The sequence below is a fragment of the Macaca mulatta genome, chromosome 17 (assembly GCF_049350105.2).
Source record: "Macaca mulatta isolate MMU2019108-1 chromosome 17, T2T-MMU8v2.0, whole genome shotgun sequence".
In the NCBI taxonomy this organism is placed as follows: Eukaryota; Metazoa; Chordata; class Mammalia; order Primates; family Cercopithecidae; genus Macaca; species Macaca mulatta.
The window spans coordinates 90,471,683-90,497,184 of NC_133422.1; the positions used below are offsets into that span (position 1 = coordinate 90,471,683).

The 25,502-nt window shown below is 39.4% G+C and overlaps 1 protein-coding gene across 2 annotated transcripts in view; it reads left to right on the forward strand.

Moving 5' to 3' along the window:
* Positions 1–25,502, forward strand: part of DNAJC3 (DnaJ heat shock protein family (Hsp40) member C3) — a 108,288-nt gene that overhangs the window by 52,627 nt on the left and 30,159 nt on the right. For both annotated transcript variants that reach the window (NM_001266404.1, XM_077973566.1), the window contains 3 exon segments: positions 19,731–19,883; positions 22,455–22,636; positions 23,104–23,223. In NM_001266404.1, the coding sequence (NP_001253333.1) occupies positions 19,731–19,883; positions 22,455–22,636; positions 23,104–23,223 (455 nt within the window).

Consider the following 25,502-nt stretch of genomic DNA (forward strand, 5'->3'; position numbering starts at 1 on the left):
GGAGACTTTTTAATTACTGATTTAATCTTGTTACTGGTGTATTCAGGTTTTCTGTTTCTTCCTGGTTCAGCCTTGGTAGGTTGTAGGTTTCCAGGAATTTATCATTTCCTCCAGATTTTCCAGTTTGTTATTAGATAGTTGCTAATAATAGTCTTCGGGGGATTTTTTATATTTCTTGGGTATGAGTTACAATATTTCCTTTTTGTTTCTGATTTTGATTATTTGGGCCTTTTCTCTTTTTTTCTTGGTTAATCTAGCTTGTGGTTTATCAATGTGTTTATCTTTTCATAAAACCAACTTTTTGTTTCTTTGATCCCTTGCGTTTTTTAGTCTCAATTTCATTTAGTTCTGCTGTGATCTTTATTATTTTTTTTCTTCTACTAATTTTGGGTTTGTTCTTCCTTTTCTGGTTTCTTGGGATGCATGTTAGATTGTTTATTTGAAATCTTTTTTTTTTTTTGATATATGTGTTTATTGCTACAAAGTTTTCTCTTAGCACTGCTTTGGCTGTATTCCATAGGTTTTGGTATGTTGTGTTTCCATTTTCGTTTGTTTCAAAAAATTTTTTTAATTTCCATCTTGATTTCTTGACCCAGTTTTCGTGTATTTGTATAGTTTCCAAATTTATTCTTGGTATTAATTTCTAGTTTTATTCCAGTGTGGTCTGAGAAAGTACTTACATGATTTTGATATTTAAAAATTTGTTGATACTTGTTTTATGGCCTAATATACGTCTGCTCTTGAGAATGTTGCATATACTGATGAGCAGAATGTATATTCTACTGTTTTAGGGTAAAATGTTTCTGTGAATGTTAAGTCTGTTTGCTCTAAAGTTCAGTTATAGCCAACTTTTTTTGTTGATTTTCTGTCTATATGATCTATGTAATGTTGAGAGTGGGGTATTAAAGTCCCCCACTATTACTATCTTGTCTTTCCTTTTATATCTAGTAATATTTGCCTTAACATATGTTGGGTACATATATATTTAGAATTGTTATATCCTCTTGCTGAACTGATCCGTTTATTATTATGTAATGACTTTTGTCTTTTTGTTTTTTGTGAGACAGTCTTGCTCTGTCACCTAGGCTGGAGTGCAGTGGTGCAATCTCAGCTCACTGCAACCTCCACCTCCTGGGTTCAGGCAGTTCTCCTGCTTCAGCCTGCAGAGTAGCTGGGACTACAGGCACATACCACCACACCCAGCTAATTTTTGTGTTTTTAGTAGAAATGGGGTTTTGCCATTTTGGCCAGGCTGATCTCGAACTTCTTACCTCGGGTGATCTGCTTGTCCCGGCCTCGCAAAGTGCTGGGATTACATGTGTGAGCCACCATGCCTGGCCTGTCTGTTTTTTTTTTTTTTTTTCTTTTAACGGTTCTGTCTTAAACCGTTAAATACGTTTTATCTAAATATAGCTATTCCGGTTTGCTTTAGGTTTCCATTTGCATGGAAGGTCTTCTGTCCCTTTACTTTCAGTCTTCATGTGTCTTTACAGGTGAAGTGAGTTTCTTGTGAGCACCATATATAGTTAGATCCATTTTTAAAAAATCCATTCAGTCAATCTTTTAAGGGAAAATTTAATCTGCTTAACCTTGAAAAGTTATTACTGATAGGTGAGATTTCATTCTGGTCATATTGTGTATTGTTTTCTGGATGTTTTGTATATCCTTTGTTCATTTGTTTTTCTCTTATTGTTTATCTTTTTGGTTTGGTGGTTTTCTGTCGTGGTAACATTGGAATCCTTTCTCATTTGTGTGTTTGCTCTACCAGTCAGTTTTATACAGTGTGTTTTCATGATAGTAGATATTGTCCTTTTGCATCTAGGTTTAGGACTCCGTTAAGCATTTCTTATAGAATTGGTCTAGTGGTAATGAATCTGTCTGGGAAAGACTTTATTTTTCTCCTTCATTTATGAAGGATAACTTTGTTGGGTGTAATATTCTTGGTTGACAGTTTTCTCTTAGCACTTTGAGTATATCGTTCCATTCCCTGCAGGCCAGTAAGGTTTCTACTGAGAAATAATCCCGTTAGTCCAATGCGGTTTCCCTTATAAGTGACTAGATGTTTTTATCTTCTGTTTTCAGAACTTTCTCCTTGTTTTTGACTTTTGACAGTTTGACTATTATGTGCCATGGAGAAGTCCTTTTTGAACTGTGTCTGTTTTGGGTTATCTGAGCTTTCTGTCTATCGATGCCTAAATCTTTTGCTAGACTTGGGATGTTTTCAGCTATCGTTTTGTTACGTAAGTTTTTTATTACTGTGGTTTTCTCTTCACCTCTGTGACAATAAAAATTCAAATATTTTGTTACTTTATGGTGTTCTGTATGTCATATAAGCTTGTTTATTCTTTTTCATTCTTTTTTGTTTATTTTTTTTCTGATTGGCTTATTTCAAAGGACCTGTCTTCAAGTTCTGAAATTGTTTGTTCTGCTTGCTGTAGTCTATTGTTGAAGCTCTTAAATGTATTTTAAAATTTCATTAAGTGAATTCTTTAGTTCCAGTATTTCTGTTTGATTCTTTTTTAAAATGATATGTATCTCTTTTATACATTTTTCATTCGTATGCTGGATTGTTTTTCTAGAATTTCTTTATATTGTCTGTCTCTGTTGTCTTATATCTCACTGAACTTTTTTACTGTCATATTGAATCCCTTTTCTGGCATTTCACGCATTTCTTTTTCATTGGAATCTGTTGCTGGAGAGTTATTGTTTTCTTTTGGAGGTGTCATATTTCATTGCTTTTTCATATTTAAGTTCTCATGTTGATATTTGTGCATCTGTTAATAATGTAACTGTCATTTCTTCAAATTTTTTGGATTTGCTTTTGTAGGAGAGTACTTTCTCTTTAAGATGTATTTATGGTTTTGGTTGGGTAGGGCACTTCGGCTTTGATTCTTGGTGTATGTAGTAGTATAGTATCCATATAATTTGTCTGACTGTAATCAGCGTCAGTGGTGTCTGTGATTTCTTCAGTGGCTTAAGGTGCAGTTGTTATTGGAAGCTGTTTTGTAGTTTTGCTGGGGATGGGGATGCCAGATAGGCCAGTTCTTGGGCCCCAGTGGGGGCAGTGGCAGGCCAAACATGCGTAACTTAGTACTCCAAGGTGGCATATACTGGCATTTATGTTAGTGGGTCCAGCTAAGAATTATTGGACCAATTCTTGGGCCTCCAGGTGGCCTACTTTGGTACGGGGAATGGCAGCAGTGGACTGGACAGGTGGGCGGGTCCTCGGGTCCTTGGGTCCCTGGGCAGCAGTTGTGGTCTGGGCAATGACAGTAGCAGTGGTGGGGCAACCCTTTGGATCGCAGCTGGTCTGAGGTGGTCTTGGCGATGGCTACACTGTGCTGAGTGGGGCAGTCCCAGGCCACAGGTGGTGTGTCCTGGTGTGTGCCACTGTGGTGGTATGGCAGCCTGGGTGGGCTCACCCTCAAGCTCCAGGAAGGAGTGCTCAGGTGCCAATGGGTATAGACTGGGCAGATAAATTCCTAGGCCCCAGGATAGGATGCTTGGGCACTTGGGCAGAGGCAGGGGTGGTGAACCATGCCAGGCAGAACTATCCTCAGCCCCCGAGCCAGTGATGTGTACAGGTGCTGGCTGTGGTGGGTAAGGGAGGGGTGATCCCCAGACTTTCAGTGAAGTGCTTGGGTGGGGGCAGCAGTGGCTGTGCTGCAGTCCTGCTACTGGGTAAGGCAGGGATTTTTTCAGTGGCAGCAGCTGTAGGCAGGTGGCTGGGGAGCACACACTTTGTCCCTAGGTGGCAGCTGCTGGCAAGAGAGCCTGTGCTCAGTACATTTTAAAATGTGTAGCAATCCTGCTCCTGGGGTGGGAGGCTTGCTGCTAATGGCTTGTGCTTGGCTGTGCTGGGAGCAGCCAGCTGCAGTGACATCTGCAGGTGGGGGACTTCAGTGGGGCACAATGGATGTGGAGATGCAGAAACTGTTGGGTGGGCCCCAGGGCCGGATGCTGCCTGGTAAGGGCTGTATTCTCACAGGGGCACCATGTTGTAGGTGCGTAGGACTTGGAAGGTGTGTAGGATCCAGTGTGATCTCCTTTGGAGCAATGCCATCATGCAGTCTCCACACAGCAGGTTACTTTCAGGGCCCACAAGGGTTGAGAGGCTCTCCAGCTAGGATTGGAGGAGTCCACAGTGGGAATGTGGACTGCTGGGGATCACTTACTTACTCTTTACCCGCATTTGGAGCCTCTTTGGGCTCTTATCCCAGCCCAGCAGGCTGCCTCACTTCTCCCTTCTTCCTCCTCTTAGGTGTTTCCTGTCACTTCTCTGTTGGGACTCCAGTGTTCTCTCCTAGATGATCTATACTTGCTATTTTGTTTCTTCCTGGTGAAGAAGGTGACTTTCAGATACCTCTTGTCAGCCATCTTTGAATGCATTCCTCAGTCTTTAAATTTGATGAAGTTCAATTTGTTGATTTTTGTTTTTACTTCTGTAGACTGTGCTTTTGGTGTCATGTCTAAGAAGTATTCACTAAGTCCTAGGATCTAAAACTTTCCTCATATCTTCTAAAAGTTGTATGGTTTTATGTTTTACTTTTAAGCCCATAGTCTATTTAATTATTGTATGACGGTATGAGGTTTAGGTCGAAATACATTCGTTTTGCCTTTAGGTATCAGATTCCTTCAGCAGCATATTTTGAAAAGGCTTTCTTTCTTTCACTGAATTGCTTTTGCACCTTATTCAAAAATCAGTTGGCTGTACTTTTATGGGACTATTTCTGGGATATTTATTCCATTCCTTTGATGTATGTGTCTGTCCCTTTGTCATTCCTGCACTCTGTTGATTACTATAGCTAGATAGTATTAAAAGAAAAACTTCTGAGAATTTAAACTTAGCAGAGTTTATTTGAGCAAAGAATGATCAATGAAGTCATCACTCCTCACAACCAGAAAAGAGGGCTGGGCTCTGCAGTGTGGGCAGTGAGTACTTATAGACAGAAAACGGAAGTGAGGTACAGAAATCATTTGATTGGTTACAGCTAGGCCTTTGCCTTATTTGGATATGGTCTGGTCAGTTACCTGCCTGTGATTCGTGGCAGCTTGGCTGCTTATGATTGGCTGAGACACCACTGTTATTACCTTCTTAAGTTAGATTTTCAGTTTAAGTTAGGTTGTAGTTCATTAAGTGTAAGCTGAAAGTATGGAGACAGCCTCAGGCCAGTGGCCCCCTGCTTATTGATTAATTGACTGATTGAGACAGAATCTTGCCCTCGCACCCAGGCTGGAGTGCAGTGGCATGATCTCGGCTCACTGCAGCCTCTGCCTCCTGGGTTCAAGCTATACTCCTGTCTCAGTCTCCCTAGTGACTGGGATCATAGGCACCCACTACCACGCCTGGCTAATTTTTTGTGTTTTTAGTGGAAATGGGGTTTTGTCATGTTGGCCAGGCTGGTGTTGAACTCCTGACCTCAAATGATCCACCCACCTTGGCCTCCCAAAGTGCTGGGATTACGGACATGAGCCACCGCGCCCGGCCGCCTCCTGCTTATTTAATAGTAGTTATCCTTAATATTGGGTAAAGTGGTTCTTCTCTCCTTTGTTCTTTGTCAAAATTGTTTTAGATATTTTAAGGTTGGTGTCTTTCCATATACATTTTAGAATAAACTTGTCTGTGTTTATAAAAAGTCTTGAGATATCTGAATAGGAGTTGTAATAAATTTATAGATTAATTTGGGGAGAATTGACACCTTTATTATGTTGAGTCCTCCAATGCATGAACATAGTAAGGATGTCTCCATTTATTGAGGTCGCCTTCGATATCTTGCATCAGCAATTTTTAATTTAATATGCAGGTACTGTATGTGTTTTTTACATTTTTTAAAAAAGTGTATACCTAAGTATTTTATATTTTTAGTGTGATTGTAAATGGTATGTTTTAAATTCCAACTTTTGCATGGAATCATATTTTTGTGATTATTTCATAGGAAAGTACTCAACTTGTACTTAATTCTATGAGAGAAATCTTAATGGGCATTGAGATGGGAGACCAAGTTAAATTTCAAAACTACAAGTCATTTTTAAAAGTTATATTAAAACAATTTTGTATGTGTGTAAGAATAATTATAATTAGATTGGATTTGGTTTAGAGAAAAATACAAGCACAGGATTCATATATTTCAGAATCGTTTTATGTTAAGCTTTGTTTGAAGTAAATTTAGGTTGCCTGGAATAGTTTGTCCAAATTCATTGTAGGACTTAAAATTCAGATTAATAATTGGCAAATTCATATGTGTGTACTTTGATCAATATGTATAGTCCTGCTGAAGAATGGTAGAGAGGGAGACACAGGGTCTTGGAGTTGGAATGCTGAGAAAAATTTGTTTAACATGCTAAAAAATTGATTAAATTTTAAGCATTTGGAACTCCAATTCCGCAGGACAGATGATAAAAGAATATTATCAGGTGGGTAACACAAGAAGTACAAATTCACAGTCAGTGCATACAGTGCCCAGTCTTCCAAATGAAGAGATGAGTATTAAAACTATTCAGAGGCCACTGGCCATTAAGTGGAGCAAAAATCAATACAGATTTTACAGCCTAATATTGATAGGTCTTAAAGGAAATGTTTCCAGTCATATAATAAGTTGACATTGCAAACATAAGCAGAGCTTTTGTGGTACAGTCTGGCATTAAGTATTATGAAAGAAAAACATTTTGCCCAGAGACACTTACTGGGGTGTCTAATAGTTTCTATTTGCTGTGGAAACTATTAGAGAATGTTGTATCTATATAATAGAATAATATTCGTTAATAAGAATTATTTAAGGTTTGGTTTATAAACTTGGGCATACATAATAACGTCAATTAAATGGCAATGTAAGAATTCTAAATGCTGATAACTACATAAAACTTTTATGTGTTAAATTGATATGACATGAATGACAATTATTTAAAGTTTCTAGCTCTTTTCCCTTGTGAGAATTGTCAGAATCAAAATTAAGTCACTTGTATTAAACTCTTAACAAAAAATAAATAAAGCCAGGAGGTTAAGAAGGGAGCTGTCACACACATGTCTATCATAAGAACTGCTGTAAAGCAGTTCTGAAGGGCTCTTCTGCGCATATGCCTGTAATAAGAACTTTTGCCAGCAGTCCCTGCATCTCTACATCCATGGAGCCCCATTGACATCCCCCACCTGCAGCGGCCACTGCAGCTCAGACTGCAGCTTGCTACATGCGTCACAAAGATAGCTAGCTGGATGCACAGGAACATTTGACTGACACAGTCTCCCCTGTATCCAATGTTCTCTTTGTTTCCAAACAAATTCCCTATGCTTTTCCCTTTTGCCTTTAAAAGCTTCTCCTGGCTTCAACCTGTTTGGATATGCCTGTGGTCCCTATAGCCCTCATATGCTGGATTTGCAAATCCCCTGCACCCCCCAGAATAAACTCAGTTCAATAAACTCTTTGGAGAGTGGTTGACACTCTTGTAAAGTTGTATTCAATACACTTTGAAGAAAAAAGAAAAGCTTTGGAACAAGAGGTAGAAACCTTGAGTTTTAGATTGGACTTTGTACTTCAGCCATGGTTTGTGCAGCACTCACAATATACTGGGTGTGTTGCTGAGTGGTTTGCATGGATTATTCTACCTCTAGGGGCAGAGGACTGCTGTATTCATAGTCTCAGTTTATAGCAGAGGAAATTGAGGCTTAGAGCAGTTCAGTAACTTGTTCAAGGCTACACCAGTAGTTGGCAAGTAGGTTTTAGATTCCAGGGCCTGCACTCTGAAGCACTGTGCTGTTCTCCCCTCTGTTATAATTAGTACTTGTCCATATGCATCCTTTGAAGACTACTTCTGTGGAATATGGGCACAGGTCTCAACTGTATGGACAGTTTTACAAAGTGTGGAATAGAATAGTTGCTACCATCTGCATAAAAGTAAGAACATACATATTTGCTTGAATGTGGATAAAATACCCCTGGAAAGATATGCAAGAAACTGATAATATGGATTATCTTCTGGAGGAAAATTATACCGTGCGACTTTATTGCCTTCTCAAAAAAAGTGTAAAATGTTTACTTTATACATTTTGTGTAAGTGGCCTTGAAAGTTCTTGCCTTCTGGGAACATCACACACCGGGGCCTATCATGGGGAGGGGGGAGGGGGGAGGGATTGCATTGGGAGTTATACCTGATGTAAATGACGAGTTGATGGGTGCAGCACACCAACATGGCACAAGTATACATATGTAACAAACCTGCACGTTATGCACATGTACCCTACAACTTAAAGTATAATAATAATAAATAAATTTAAAAAAAAAAAAAAAAGAAAGTTCTTGCCTTCTAAGGACCTCATTTTCCTCATTGTGAAGTGTAGAAGTTGAATAGATGACAAATTCCTATCTTTATTGTTGATACCATATAATGGATGATTTTTGAGTCTAGTTTGAAAAGATGAAATTTATGTTATGACTATTTCATATTTACCAATTACAGAATTTTTATACTTTAATTTTTGAAGATTTGTGAGTATAAATGATATATAATAGTTTGATTATTTTATATGTTCTTGGTTAAATGAGCTTTTTGTGTAATGATCACTTACCAGCCTATAAAATGTACTAAGCATTTCATCTTACTAACGTAGTGCTGGATACAACCAGGTGGATATGTTTAGCTACATTTTATGTAATAGAACAGAAGTTTGAATAGGCGTTCTTTCTTTCTGGGCTCCAGTGAGAAGCTCATTCTTTATTACGTACTGTATACCGATTACTCAGCTGGGGCGAGGGCTGTCTGCATAAAAGTATCTCCTCAGGTTCATAATTGCTGTCTTAGTCTTAAATTGGATCTTAGATCATTTGATTTGTCTTTGAGCTGTCAGTGACTCTTAATCAGTGCATACAGTCATTTGTTAGTTCAGTGAGCATTTGAGTGTATGTTCTTTGCGAGGAAGCTAGTCTCTGCCTTCCAAGATACTAGAGTAAGAATTAATCAGGCAAATATGATATATGATAAGTACGTGATTGAGTCCTCTGGGAACATGTGAAAGGGTCACCTAACTTAACTGTGATTGGGGGAGGAGGGGTCTGGATTCAAGAAGGGCATTCCTAAAGGAGGTTACTTGCTTGAAATCTGAATTTTAAAAGGATGCATCAGTGTAAGCAAGGTGGGTAGGAGGACGCAGGGCAACGGTGAGAGCCTATGTAAGAATGGGAGGCAAGCACGTACCTATCATTTAGGAAATGTCCAGTAGGCTGGAGTATGAGAATATTGACAGGCAAGTGGAGGGTGTTGATTGTAAGGAGGACATTATATAGTGCCAGGAATTGGCTCTTTATGGCCATTGAACGTTTATGTTGGAAATATTATGAACAGTTTTTTTTCTTAGCATGATCGACTGATTGCTCTGAAGAATGGATTGGAAGACGACAAGGGGAGAAGCAGAGAGTCTGCTAAATGAGACTGTTGCAGTAAATAAGTAATCCAAGTGTAACCTTACAGTGGTCAAAGAGTAGGCTAATGTAGGTGGGGTAGGAATTTAGGAGGTCGGCTCCAGGGAGATGCACTGACTGGGGTGACAAAAAAAGGAATCATGATATCCAGGTTTCTGGATCGTTCAGATTGTCCATGCTATTCCCTGAGATAGTCCCAGAGAGAAATCATTTAGGGAAGAGGGACAGGTAGAGGAAATATGACTGTCTTATTTCTATAAAAACTTCCTGATTCTCACTAACTTGTTTTGTTTAATAATTTGTAATCTGTGAATTCTTCCCTTTTATCTCAAATCCAACATACTTTCCTAAATGCAGTTTAAACTCATTTATTCTTGGTCTTCATTGTTTACTGTATCTTTGCTATTCATGCTTTGGGCTTAGGTGGATAATATTTCAATTTAGGCAGTGTTCCATGAGATCCAAATACAAAAAAGCAATGATCAATTTAAATAGTCATTTCACATAACTATATTTTTTATTTTGACAAAGCTAGAAACTTGCATTTTGATTGTGAGAAAGCATGTATTAGGTAAATAATGGTGCCAGTTGCAATTTAATTTTTAAATCAAGTATAAACCTTTGGTAAGACATTTGATAAACTCTCCATTGTTGGTCTGTGGATCTGTATCAGTTGTAAACAATTCAAACTAACATAAATCTATTATATATCAAAATAACTGTCATCATTTTTTTTTTCATCTTTAATTATTTAATGCATAAAGGACCATTATATTGTTTCAGGATAACTAACTCAGAATAACCAAAGTTTTGGCTGGGCAAGGTGGCTTATGCCTGTAATCCCAGCACTTTGGGATGCCAAGGTGGGCAGATCACCTGAGGTCAGGAGTTTGAGACCAGCCTGGCCAACATGGCGAAACCTTGTCTCCACTAAAAACACAAAAATTAGCTGGCGTGGTGGCACATGCCTGTAATTCCAGCTACTCAGGAGGCTGAGGCAGAATTGCTTGAACCCAGGAGACAGAGGTTGCAGTGAGCCAAGATTGCATTATTGCACTCCAGCCTGGGTGACAGAGTCAGACTCCATCGCCAAAAAAAAAAAAAAAAAAAAAAAAGAACCAAAGTTTTAAAAGAATACTCAAAGTATTATGAACCAAGAATAAAGGAGAATAGTACTTTAAAGTCATAAAGTCAGTTTGGTTATAATTTAAAGATAGTGCTTTATGCTGTGACCCAGATAACTGTTCTGGTTTTTATTGATTCAGATTTAATACTGGATCACATACTGTAATTCACCAACTGTAAGGAGCTATCAATTGTAAGAATTTATGTGCTACTAGAAGAATAAATGCTGCCAATTAAATAGTGCCATCTTATAACTTAATATGTTAAATTTATGCTTATGGAAAGAACTATTTGAGACTTAGGTATGCATTTTTGTTACATCATACTGCTCTATTCATTGCCTTCCTGCATACATTAATTTCTTGAAGATTTTAAGTGGAATTTAAACTCAGTATGTGTAGTAAGTACCAAAAATGCCCGTAACACAAATGAAGTGTGCTAGATCATTCTTGTGTATGTGTGATCATGCTGACTGGCTGATGGGTAAGACTCCATCCATTTTCAGATTCATCCCTCTTTGAGAGAGATTCAAATGTGTTTTCTTACCAGCTTGCTGAGATGTGGGCCAAAGGGAAAGAGGAAGGGATGAGGATTAAAAGATGCCAACAGTAAAATGGAGTAAGACTCTATCATATCAGGAAAAGAGGGATCTACTATGACTGTTAGGATATATGGCTTAAATAATAAAGTAGAGCCATTTATTGAAGAGATTGATGGGGGAGGGGTAGCAATGGGTTGAACACTAAAGGTTCACTGCAACCTCTGCCTCCCAGGTTCAAGGGATTCTCATGCCTCAGCCTCCCGAGTAGCTAGGACTACAGGCGTGCACCACCACGCCCAGCTTTTTTTTTTTTTTTTCTTTGGTATTTTTAGTAGAGCCAGGGTTTCACCTTGTTGGCCAGGATGGTCTCGATCTCCTGACGTTGTCATCCGCCCACCTCGGCCTCATGGGGATTACAGGCTTGAGCCACCGCGCCCAGCCGAAACTGTGGGTTTTAAAGATGGCGCGTTATGCTGTGACTCAGATAGCTGTTTCCAGAGCTCTCTTATGTACACATCCAGTATCAGGCAGTCAGTTTGCCTAGTTGACATTTAGATGTCTCCAATCAAACACCTAAATGGCAGCTCAGTAACAGGCACAATGTGGAATTCTGTTTCCCATCTTCAACCTATTTTTCCCCCTCCGCCATCAATCTCTTCAATAAATGGCTGCACTCCAGCCTGGTGACAGTGGGAGACCCTGTCTCAAAACAAAGTAAAACAAAACAAAACAAAAAGGCCCACGGTTTCCTCCTGTATAAAATGGAGATAATCCGATCTGCCCTTTAAGGTTTTAGGTTTAGCTTAGAGTAGTGCCTGGAGCATAGAAAGCTCTCAATAAGTGTTTTCTGCTATCATGATTGATCTCCATCATCTGTAGCATGGGCTTTAGAGATAGAGACCTTAGTTTGAGTTTAAGCAAGACTTACAGCAAGTTATGTAATAATTCAATTTTTTTTTTTTTTTGAGATGGAGTTTTGGTCTGTTGCCCAGGCTGCAATGCAGTGGTGTGATCTCTGCTTACTGCAACCTCTGCCTCCTGGGTTCAAGCAGTTCTCCTGCCTCAGCCTCCTGAGTAGCTGGGATTATAGGCCTGCACCACCACTCCCAGCTAATGTTTGTATTTTTTAGTAGAAATGGTGTTTCTCCATGTTGGCCAGGCTGGTCTCAAACTCCTGGCCTCCAGTGATCCACACACCTCAGCCTCCCAAAGTGCTGGGATTATAGGCGTGAGCCCCCACACCTGGCCCAATTACTCAATTTGTCTGTAAACTGGAAATAGTGAAACCGAGTTCATGGGTAGTATTCTTAGTACTAACTGAAAAAGAAAAGCAAGGAAGCATCTCTAGGTATGCAAAATAGACTTAGGACATATATTCTGGGGCTAGGTGAGGAGGCTCACACCTCTAATCCCAGCACTTTGGGAGGCCAAGGTGGGAGGATTGCAGCTTGAGACTAACCTAGGCAACATAGTGAGGCCATGTCTCTACAGAAAATAAAATAGTTAACTGGGTATGGTGACACACACCTGTAGTCCTAGCTACTTGGGAGGTGGAGGCAAGAGGATCACTTGAACCGAAGTCTCTGAGGTTACAGTTAGCTCTGATCATGCTACTGCACTCCAGCCAGAGTGACAGAAGGAGACCCTGTCTCTAATTTAAAAGAAGGAAAAAGACATATATTCTGCTTTTTAGCAGTTTACACTTTAGTTTCTGGAAATAAGTCCTAAACATATATGTGCAAGATTAACAATACAGAGAAACTTGTGAGAAGTTGACTTATGAGCTTTCTAGGTAGCAAGACAAGATTGGGAACCACATAGTCAGGAGACGCACTTCAGTTTTTCTCTTGATTAACTGTGTGATGCTGGGCAAGTTGTTTACTGTCTGTGAGACTCAGGATTTTCACTTATACAATGTGAGAATTAATTGGGCAAGATGATTTCTTAGGATACCTCTGTTTTGAAGGGTTTCTTAAAGTGATTTAAATATTTAGAGGAAAGGTGATTACTCCAGAAAGCTTGGAGGAGATGGGACTTGAGAAAACAGAGTGGTTTGATTAAAAACTACAAATGGCACAAGAGTCTTTTGGAGTTTTTGAAGGTCTCTGTTTTGTGTGTTACAATTAGGAGACATTAGCTGTATTAATCTGTTCTCATGCTGCTAATAAAGACATACCCAAGACTGGATGATTTATGAAGGAAAGAGGTTTAATAGACTCACAATCTCACATGGCTGGGGAGGCCTTACAATCATGGTGGAAGGTGAAGGAAGAGCAAAGGGACTTCTTAAATGGCAGCAGGCAAGAGAGTGTGTGCAGGTGAACTGCCCGTTATAAAACTATCAGATCTCATGAAACTTACTCACTATCATGAGAACAGCAGGGGAGGGACCCACCCCTGTGATTCAGTTGCCTCCCACTGGGTCCCTCCCATGACACATGGGAATTATGAGAGCTACAATTCAAGATAAGATTTGGGTGGGGACACAGCCAACCACATCAATTAGCTATATTCCTACATTTTCCTGCTTCATTAGTTATATATTAAACAACTATTTGAGCTCATCCTCTATGTCCGTTTTCCTTGTGCAGGGTGTGTCTAGGATGGTGGTTCTTGGGATTGGCCTTAGGATCTCATTATAGTGTTAAATATTGAGGTTGCCAAAGAGCTTTATTTTTCAGTATTTACTATATTAGAAATAAATTTGAGAAATTAAAATAACTTAATGAAAAGTTACTACATGTTAATATTTTTTGTGTAAAAGTAACTGTTTACAAAAGCCAAATTTTAGTATTGAGTAGTGTTTGTTTCACATATTTGCAAATTTTATTAATATCTGTCTTAATTGAAGATAACAATTCTCGTATCTGCTTCTGTATTCAATCTGTTGTGATTTATGCTTTTGTTGAAGTATATTGAAGATACTATGGCCTCACAGATAGGCAGTTAGAAAAAGAATATTTTTGTATTCTTTTTAATTACGAGTATTCTTCTTTGATGTTCCACAAAACTCCACTTGCGATTATATAGGTTAGTTGCATATGGACTCTGAATCCTTATTAATGAACTTATAACACTCTCTGTTATCATAAAATGCATTGGTTTATCTTGTCCTTTGAATGGGTTCTTTATCTTTTATCCGTAGATGCTTTTGTTCTCACAGACCCCTGAAAGGGCATTAAGGAATCCCAGGGATTCCTAGGTCACACTTTGAGAATCACTGCTACAGTGTTATCTGCCTCAGAAAGTGGTTGCTACTTTAAGGTTATGGATATTTTTAGCCTGGCAGATAAATTTGTCCTGTCCTGTTAAGTGGTTATGTGAATTTATATTCCTACTAGCAGTATAGGGGAGTTCTAGGTATGCAACCTCTTCAACACTTCATGTGAACAGATAGTGTGAATTTTGCTAACCTGTTAGTGTGAGAAAGGCTCTTTGAGGTTCTTTGTGTATATTTCTATTGGGTTCTAGTTATCCAACTATTTCCTTTTTTCTTCTTCTTCTTATTTTTTGAGACGGACTCTCGCTCTGTCGCCCAGGCTGGAGTGCAGTGGCGCGATCTCCACTCACAGCAAGTTCTGCCTCCCAGGTTCACACCATTCTCCGGCCTCAGCCTCCCAAGTAGCTGGGACTACAGGCGCCTGCCACCATGCCCAGCTAATGTTTTTGTATTTTTAGTAGAGACAGAGTTTCACCATGTGAGCCAGGATGGTCTCGATCTCCTGACCTTCTGATCCACCCACCTCGGCCTCCCAAAGTGCTCTTCAACTATTTCTTTTCCATCCATCCACCCTCCTTCTTCTTCCCTCCTGCTTTCTCCCCACCCTCAATGGATTTAGCTGATTCTTCCTTAGTCTTTTCTTTCCATATGGTTATACACGCTGTGTCTTTTTCTCATAGTCATTACCTCAGGAATTTTAATATGCATGCTTAACAAGGTAATCAAAACACAAGGATGTTAGAACACTTTAATTCAGTCACTCACCGCCTGACTTGTATACTGTTGTTTCCAAAAACATTAGTTCTTTATGTTTTTTTCTTTTTCTTTTTCTTTTTTTTGGACATTCAAATTAGTGTTATTTTTGTATAGTTCTTTTAACAAGAAACATATGTGCAGAAAGAGTATGTGAGGGCAAATTCTAGAATTCACTGCAGAATGTAATGTTGCATATACCTCAAGTGTTACATATTTTTCTATATGCTATCAAATAATATCAAATGAAAATTTAAATTTTTGCTACTTACCCCAAAACATTAAATAGAATTAGAAATATTAATTTCTTGAGGAATAAGCAATTCATTGAATATATTTTATGCCAAAGTCTGATTTTATTTCGACTTCAGAGAAGTCAAAGGTTCTATTATTCTAGGACCTTAATCACTGTAGCGTTAATAGAGGGGACCCAGTTTAAGTGGGCTAATATCTAATACCATGGGAAATAAATGGAGCATCTTTCTAAAGTGTGTGTTAGCACTTTTCAGAGTACTTGCTATGTGTTACGTAGAGTATCTTCTTAATCTCTCAGTCACTGCCCTACAGGGTGTTGGTATTATTATCCCTCTTTTATTGGTAAAGAAAATGCAGAAAAGACATAGCTAATTAGTGGTTGCCAGGATTGGGGTTTAATAAATTCATCTAGACTTTATTTTAAAGCAATATCTGTTTGGAAATATTCACAGCCCAGTCACTGAGAAATGGTAAAATTTCCACACTGTGTTCCTACTGTATTGGTTATCTGCTGCTAGATAAGAAATTATCCAATGTTAGCAGCTTGAAGTAACACACATTTATGTGATTTCACAGTTTATGGGGTCAGGAATCTGGGCATGGTGTAGCAGGGTCTGCTACTAACTACAGGGTCATGGGCTACAGTGAAGGTGTGAGATAGGGCTACAATAGTATTTGAGGGCTTGGCCAGTAAAGGATCTGCCCCTAAACTTACTCAGTTGGCAGTATTTAGTTCCTCTTGAGGTGTTAGACTGTTGGCCAAAGTCTTGCCTTGGTTGTTTCTCACATGGGCCTCTCATATCTCACAACATGGCAGCTTCCTTTATCATAGCCAGCAAGTGAGAAGGTGAGAGGGAGTGCTAGCACAATGGAAGTCAGTTTTTTGTGACCTAATCAAGGACGTGACAGCTTATCACTGTGGTCATACTCTGTTTTTTAACAAACTTTTATACTGAAAAACAACAGACCTAGGTTCATACCTCTCTTACCTTATATTAAGATAAATTCAAAATGCATCAGAGATTTAAGTGTAAAAAAAAGGCCGGGCGTGGGCTGGGTGTGGTGGCTCACACCTGTAATTCCAGCACTTTGGGAGGCCAAGGTGGGTGGATCACTTCAGGTCAGGAATTCAAGGCCAGCCTGGTCAACATAGTGAAACCCCATCTCTACAAAAATACAAAAATTAGCCAAGCATGGTGGCGTGCACCTGTAATCCCAGCTACTTGGGAGGCCGAGGCAGGAGAATCACTTGCACCCGGAAGGTGGAGGTTGCAGTGAACTGAGATTGCACCACTGTACTCCAGCCTGGGCGACAGAGTGAGCCTCCATCTCAAAAAAAAAAAAAAAAAAAAAAAAGTTGTGGCTGTGGCTGAGTGCAGTGGCTCATGCCTGTAATACCAGCACATTGGGAGGCCAACACGGGAGGATCACATGAGTCCAGGAGGGCAACATAGTAAGAACGTGTCTCTACTGAAAACAGACAAACTTAGCTGGGTTATTCTGTTTGTTAAAAGGAGTTACCAGGTCCGCCTCATGCTCCAGAAAGGCATGAATACCAGGAGGCGAGGATCACTGGGGGCCGTCTTAGAAGGCTGCTTACCACAACTGCCAACCCGGTGTTTTTATTTGAGGTGCCAGAGGTAGAGGTGCAGTCATACAGAAGGCTCCTCATCTCTTTGAATAAGCCCCCAGCCCATAGCTATTCTGGGTTATTTTTCTAGAAGCTGAGTGACCAGGATACATAGTGAGAAGTAAAAAATATAAAATATTGTCATAGGAAGGATTTGGCTGAAAGAGTCAGAAATGTGAAAGCCCTAAGGAAGACAAAGGATGTCAAGAAACGTGAAAAAGGGAGGAATGAGGGAATTGTCAGCAAGGACCATTCTCTACACGCAGGTGTAGAGAAAACGAGGAGGTAATTGAGAGGAGTCAACAGCCTCGTGGTAATAATAAAAATCTTCGTCTCAGACGGGCACAGTGGCTCACATGTGTAATCCCAGTGCTTTGGAAGGCTGAGACAGGAGGATCATCTGAGGCCAGGAGTTGGAGAACAACCTGGGCAACGTAGTGAGATGACCCTGTCTCTACAAAAAAATAATAAAAAAATTAGCTGGCTGTAGTGGTGTGCACCTGTAGTTGCAGCTACTTGGGAGCTGGGACTCGAGGATTGCTTGAACTGAGGAGCTGGAGATTGCAGTGAGCTAAGAACATGCCACTACACTCCAGCCTGAGAGACAGAGAAAGACTCTGTCCCCTGTCTCTTTAAAGAATAAAAAAATTGGCTGGACTTAGTGGCTCACGCCTGTAATCCCAGCACTTTGGGAGGCCGAGGCAGGCGGATAACAAGGTCAGGAGTTCAAGACCAGCCTGGCCAATATGGTGAAACCCCATTTCTACTAAAAATACAAAAACTAGCTGGGCGAGGCGGCAGGCGCCTGTAGTCCCAGCTACTCAGGAGGCTGAGGCAGGAGAATTGCTTGAACCCGGGAGACGGAGGTTGCAGTGACCCGAGATTACACCGCTGCACTCCAGCCTGGGTGACAGAGCGAGACTCTGTCTCAAAAAAAGAATTAAAAAATCCCCCCAAACCCAAACTTCATCTCACTTGACTCTCTTTGAAACTCTCAGGCTTCTAAGGAAACCCTTTGTTTCTCCAACTCCTTTCTTACCTCCTTGGAAGAATCCTCTCTCCCTCTTCTCCACCTCTCTTCCGGCCTCACAGAGGCCTCGATGGCCTGAGCTCACTCCCTCTTTCCTGTTCCCATTACCTGAGCCCTCCAGCCTCTGTCCCGAGATTTAGGGCCTCTCCTCTCACCTTCCAACAAGAAAAATTATGTGGAGGAAATTAGACTCCAATGTTTCAGAGGAAAAAAGGTACAAATTCGATCCTGAAGAGGCCGTCAGTGTTTGATACATTCTATTGAAAAGAGTCAGGAGTGTACTCATAGGAAACAAGTTAATCAATAAACTTTTACCCAGAGCAAAGTGACAGTGCACACACATTCATACTCTCTCTGATGGCTTTTATCCGAAGTATTCAAGACCACCCAAAGGATGATAAAACAGAGACAAGCATGTCTGGCTGCAAACAACACCCTTAAACTGGATGATGCAATCATTTGGGGAACCCCTCCCCCAGAGTGAGTGGAGGTTACCAATTCCTAGTTACCTATGAATACTTCAAGTCCTGTCCTTCAAAAGTCAAGGGTTAAAACAGACAAAATGTCATCGCTAATATATCCTAAAACACAAAATGGACAAGTATAAAACCCTTGCCAATAAATAATATTGATAAAGTTTCTCATTTGGAGTGTTCTCTCCCACCAGGTTGGTAGTGGGAATATCCTTTAAAAATTAATCCACTGAAAGGAGGAGGAGTGTGATTGACTCATTGAGGAGGCAGATTTCTAGAATTAACTTTCCTTTGTCTGTACCTCATCCAAAATTGGAGCCCTTCAGTTATAGTTTCCATCTTAATAAGAATACTAAGATTTCAGAAATTGGTACATGTAAACTACAATCTTAACCTCCCCTCAGGTTTAAAAAGTGTAGCTATCTGGTTTTCTGAGACATTATTTTTTTGTCTGGAGGAAGAAATTGTTGAGTCCGTGTGCATAGGGCTGGGATTGGGAGTGGGGTGAACTGTAAGTAAAAACAAGGGATCTTACTGGGGTGATGGAAATGATCTAACACTGTGCTGATGGTTGCACAGCTTGGTAAATTTATTTTTAAAAAATCAAAGAATTGTACATTCGAAATGAGCAATTTTATGTTATATAAATGATGTCATTATAAAGTTATTTTAAAAAGAGGCAGTGTGCAGATCTCTTAAAACCACATCATGCACCTTTTAGTAAGGTATTACTCTTATTTCCTTCTAAATTCTTTCTTATACTTTAACCCTTTTGGTATCAGATCTTTTTAAAAATCTTATAGCCTCTAAAAAAGCTGGTCTCTTCTTTCAGTTTCCCTATGTGTTTCATTATTTTGGTTATTTTATACTTAAAAAAATAGGAACTGTAACTAGAAGGCAAAATAAATAAAACTCAGGTTAATTTATTCTTCAGAATAAATTGTAAGGCATATTTATATACTCTGCAGCTATATGTAAGAAGGTGAGAAACGTGCTTTCCTTCCTCTGTTCTTCTCTGTCCTTTCACATGCCTACATGTATTTGCTTCCCGGTAAGTTAGCGGGACCCAGGTCTTCTGAGTCTAGATCTGTTGTTCATGCTCGTGGACCATATCGGTAGAAATCAGGGGCCTTCCCTGCTGCATCCAGTCATCAGACAAGCCAGTTTTTCCAGTATCTCTTTACCTTTTTACCCAATGAACTTAAGTATTTGGAATGGTTGACCCTTGTGTATATTATAGGTATCAGACTTAAGAGATTAAAAACTCTGCTTAATTTTTTATTTTCCGTATAGCTCAAATCTAATCCAAGTGAAAATGAAGAAAAGGAAGCGCAGTCTCAACTTATAAAATCTGATGAAATGCAGCGTTTGCGTTCGCAAGCACTTGATGCTTTTGAAAGTGGAGATTATGCTGCTGCTATAGCCTTCCTTGATAAGATTTTAGAGGTAAGTCTCTTAGATACTGCAGTTGACCAGCCTAACACTTACTGTAAGGCACATTTATATACTTTGACATGTCACATATCACAAAAACCTAGACAGGAGAAAATCAGGTTGGTCCTTGGGCTTTTAACTCTTAAGTATAAAATAATGTTTATATAAAACAAAATTTGGACTGAAGTTTTCAGTAAATGTACTGAATGTGCTGTAGCATGAGAGTTAAATATGTTTATATATTGCTTGCTTTGCTATTTTAGTTGATTTTGTATTTTTTTGGGAAGAAAACTAGGGGTTAGATAATGGGATAAAAGATGAAAGAGATGGTTGGAATAAAAGGAAAAATGATGTTCGGGAGGAAAGAGGAATGTTTAGAGAAAAATTTCTAGAAAATAAGGCAGATAAAGAGTTGATAGTATATACCTGTAGTCCTAGCTACTTGGGAGCTGAGGCTGGAGGATCACTTGAGCCCAGGAATTCGTGGCTGCAGTGAGCTGTGATCGCTCCACTGTCCCCCAGCCTGGGCAAGAGAATGGGACCCTGCCTCTAAAAATATTAATAATTGACTGAGTACGGTGGCTTATGCCTGTAATCCCAGCACTTTGGGAGGTCGAGGTGGGTGGATCACTTGAGGCCAGGAGTTTGAGACCAGCTTGGCCAACATGGCAAAACCCTGTGTCTTAAAAAGAAAAAAAAAAAATGGTGTGGTGGTTCATGCATGCCTGTGATCCCAGCTGAGGCGCTGAGAAGCGGAGGTTGCAGTGAGCCGAGATCATGCCAAAAAAAAAAAAAAAGAATAATAATAATGGTTGATAGAATCCAGAGAGTTCTAGCTAGGGAAATCTAAGTCTAGGTTTCCTTGCCTCTGAAGGATTTAATGACAACTGATTTCCGAAGGAAGTCTACTGAAATATTCAAATGGAAGCAGTCGTAATTCACATTTATTTAAGATTTTCACAGTATTTTGATAGACAGTTTCATTTAATTTTGGCTTTAAACTTATATGTAGAATGGACATCTTGTTGATAATTTTACAGAAGATATTGTGATATGGTCTAGTAGAATTCATGTTTTACTGGGTTATTTTGTTTATGCTTTAAGGAAATATAGTTTACATTTTTACCTTCCCATAGACCATTTTGACTTAGCTCATTGTCCATGATATTTATGTATAATGTTGATTTTGATATTTTCGTATATGTGAAAAGTCAATACGAGTTTAGAACAGCTCTAAGAAATATGCAAAGATACTTCCACCAGCCTTATTGATGAGCTCTTGGGTTTATGATTTGAAGAATACTATTGTGTTTACTAAACCCTTATGAACTTTTTGGGAATAGGGATGGTGAAGCCTCAACCTCCTGCTTTCTCACGGTATTTTTTTCTTTTCTTTTCTTTTCTTTTCTTTTCTTTTCTTTTCTTTTCTTTTCTTTTCTTTTCTTTTCTCTTCTCTTCTCTTTCTTTCTTTTTTATTTTTTTCTTGATATGAGGATTTACTTTTAAGGAGGTGACAGTTTACAGAAGATAATTTCTTTTTTTTTTTTTTTTTTTTTTTTTTTGAGGCGGAGTCTCGCTCTGTCGCCCAAGCTGGAGTGCAGTGGCGCGATCTCGGCTCACTGCAAGCTCCGCCTCCCGGGTTCCCGCCATTCTCCTGCCTCAGCCTCCCGAGTAGCTGGGACTACAGGCGCCGCCACCACGCCCGGCTAATTTTTTTGTATTTTTAGTGGAGACGGGGTTTCATTGTGTTAGCCAGGATGGTCTCAATCTCCTGACCTCGTGATCCGCCCGTCTCGGCCTCCCAAAGTGCTGGGATTACAGGCTTGAGCCACCGCGCCCGGCCGATAATTTCTTAAAACATTTTTTTGTTTAGAGACTTGGTCTCTCTCTCTGTTACCTAGAGTGGAGTGCAGTGGTACGATTATAGCTCACTGTAACCTCAACCTCCTGGGCTCAAGTGATCCTCCCACCTCAGCCTCCTGAGTAGCTGGGACCACCGGTGTGTTCCACTGCACCCAGTTAATAATTTTAAATTTTTTGTGGAGATGAGATCTTGCTATGCTGCCTAAGCTGGTCTGGAATTATAGGCATGAGCCACTGTGCCCAGCTAAGAATTTAATGTGGTTATTAGCAGAAAAAAGTAGTTTGCCAATTTAGAACCTAGATTTTATTTTTTGACTACAAATTAGAATTGTTGATTAAGTATAAAAATCTGATAACAGAATATTCTCTTCAAATATGCTTCACTAGGAACAACCCTCCAATAGTAAATGCTATGTTTTCTTATTTTCAGTGTCTTAGAATTATATAATCGAAGGAGGTAAGAAAAGGGCCTTGTTATTATATATATCCCTTCCCCCATTAGAATTCATTTACAACATTTTTGGAGAAACTATTTTGTCACATCAGTTTTGTCACATTTAAATTGTATCAGATTTTAAAATAATATTTGCAGTCTATAAGTCATCACATTAATTGAGAATGTTTTATGTTGATAAATACGTAGATAAAAAATACGTGGAATGCAACAATGAATGTGCATAATATTTTCTTCCTTAAAGTCTAGTTCTTTTGTTCCTCAAGGTTTGTGTTTGGGATGCAGAGCTACGGGAACTTCGAGCTGAATGTTTTATAAAAGAAGGAGAACCTAGGAAAGCTATAAGTGACTTAAAAGCTGCATCAAAGTTGAAGAATGATAATACTGAGGCGTTCTATAAAATAAGCACACTGTACTACCAGCTAGGAGACCACGAACTGTCCCTCAGGTCAGTCCTACTGACACACGTCTGATCTTCTTTAATTGTTGGCAGTAAGATAACCTCATCTTGTTTTAACATTTTAATATTAAATTAATAAGATGATGGTGGTTAAGGCTATTTTTATATTGTATATCCATTTATATGTTTTGTGTTATTCCCATGTTACTTTAATTCCACAGTTTGTTTTCATGAAGCTGCTTATTAAAATAAACAGGAAGGCTCTTATATTTCTAGAAACAAAATTGAATGTTTACTATGTAATGCTAGTAAGTCATTTTAATTTGAATTAACAAATGTATGCATAGTACAATGCCATATATAAATGTGTATAGTAAATTATAAGTCTCAGTATGTTTTTGTTTAATTGTTGCAAACAAAAAATACTTTTACTGTGATTTCTGTATTTAGCGTGGAAAACTACTCATTGATTGTTTTGACATGGAGTATTTTCCTTTTTTTAAATACATGAACAGTGAAGTTCGGGAATGTCTTAAACTTGACCAGGACCATAAAAGGTGTTTTGCACACTATAAACAAGTAAAGAAACTTAATAAGCTGATTGAGTCAGCTGAAGAGCTCATCAGAGACGGCAGGTGAGAATACGGTTGTTCCAGCTGTCCAGCCATTCCTTATATGTTAGACTGTGGGCACAAGTGAATTACAGAACTGCTTTTACTTCTCAGCCATTGAGGGTGGGGTATTCTAGACAGCCCTGGGCCTTAGCAAAACTACCAGAACTGGACATTTTTGGAATAGGGAAGAATATAAACAATAGTAACTGTGTAGTATTCTTACCAGCAGACTTACTTGTATTATACCAAATATTTATTATCTCCTATATCAGGCACTGAGCTGTGTCCTGAGGGTGCAGAAACGAAGCTGATGGTAGTTTGTGTTCTTAACAAGTTTATAGCATTGCATGGGAGACACATATAGGAACAGATTATTAAAAGACAATATGATACCAAAGTGATAGAATGTACATAGGATAATTGGAGTACCGAAAAGGAGTATTTACTCCAAACCAGGATGGTGAAGGCAAGGAGTGAAAGAGAAGCTTTTTTTAGAGCAGACGATAGATATTTAAATCCTGATCCTAAAGAGAAAGTAAGAGTGGGCAGAAGTAAGAGGCTGTGTCGGTGTGAGTGTTATTTGTAGAGGGTTTGTAGGCTGGGCGGGAGGACTGAAAAGAGTACAGGGCACTGCAGACAAAACTGCCTAATAGAAAATAGGCTCTAATTCCTCTACTTTTAGTAGCTTTGTAAATTACCATCGTGAGAATGCTTTACCCAGTTTCCCCCAACATCTTGCAGACTATAACGCCTTGAAAAACCATAGTACCTTGTCACAATGAAGTTATTGATGTGGGTGCAGTCAAGATACAGAATAATTTCATCCCAACAAGGACCCCTCATGTTGCCCTTATAGCCACACCTACTTCCCTGTTGTTCCTATCCCTTCCTTAGCTAATCTAGTTACTTCTAGAATTTTGTCATTGTAAGAATGTTACATAAATAGAATCATACAATGTATAAACTTTTGGGATTGGCTTTTTTTTTTTTTTTTTTTTGAGACAATCTCACTATGTTGCACACCTGTTCACAGGTGCAGTCATAGGACATTGCAGCCTTGAACTGTTGGCCTTGAGTGATCCTTCTGCTTCAGCCTCCTGAGTAGCTGGGACTTCAGACACATGCTACCACAGCTGGCAGCATGGGCTTTTTCCCCCCTCATTCGAATTCTCTGGAGATTTATCCATATTGTATCAATAATTCCTCGTTTACTGTTGAATGGTTTCCATGGTGTGGATTTACTGCACTTTGTTTAACCATTTATCCATTGAAGGACCTGAGGTTGGGAGTTCGAGACCAGCCTGACCAACACAGAGAAACCCTGTCTCTACTGAAAATACAAAATTAGCTGGGCATGGTGGCACATGCCTGTAATCCCAGCTACTGCAGAGACTGAGGTGGGAGAATCACTTGAACCCAGGAAGCGGAGGTTGCGGTGAGCCGAGATTGCACCATTGCACTCCAGCCTGGGCAACGAGAGCGAAACTCCGTCTCAAAAAAAAAAAAAAAAGTTTTCTGTTTGCAAGTCTGCCCTTTTCAGGTCCTCTGGCTAGAGACAGCAGCCTTCTGCAGGTTTTTGTTACTGTCGTTCTGTACCTGTTGGCATTTCTGCATTGCTGGAATCTTCAGCTCCAAGTCTGGGATACATGAGATGAAAAAAGGAACCCAGGGAACTTCTTACCATGTTTTTCCTCAGGTCCTGAGTCACTAGCTAGTCTGTCTTCTCTCCTCCTTTGAAAGTTTTCTATTTTAAAAAATATACATTTAATTTCTAGGGTTTTTAGTTGTGCTTAGCTGGAGGAATTGGGAAAAATACATCTATTCCACTTTCCCAGAAGCTGGCTTTTTTGCTTTTTTCTTTTACTTTAAGTTCCAGGATGTATGTGCAGAACGTGGAGGTTTGTTACATAGGTAAACGTGTGCCAAGGTGGTTTGCTGCACCTATCAACCCATTACCTAGGTATTAAGCCCCGCATTCATTAGCTATTTGTCCTGATGCTCTCCCTCCCCTTGCTGCCTGCCCCACACAGGCCCCCGTGTGTGATGTTCCCTTCCCTGTGTCCATGTGTTCTCATTGTTCACCTCCCACTTATGAGTGAGAATATGCAGTGTTTGGTTTTCTGTTCCTGTGTTAGTTTGCTGAGGATGATAGAGAAGCTGGCTTTTATTTTAAATGTTTTAGTTAAGCCTGTGTTTTAATACATCAGCATATTTACATATGAAGATTGTAGCACATTGGGAATAATGTGCCACCATGGCATAGAAACATATTTTTTAGTTTACTATTGTTGAGGAAAATA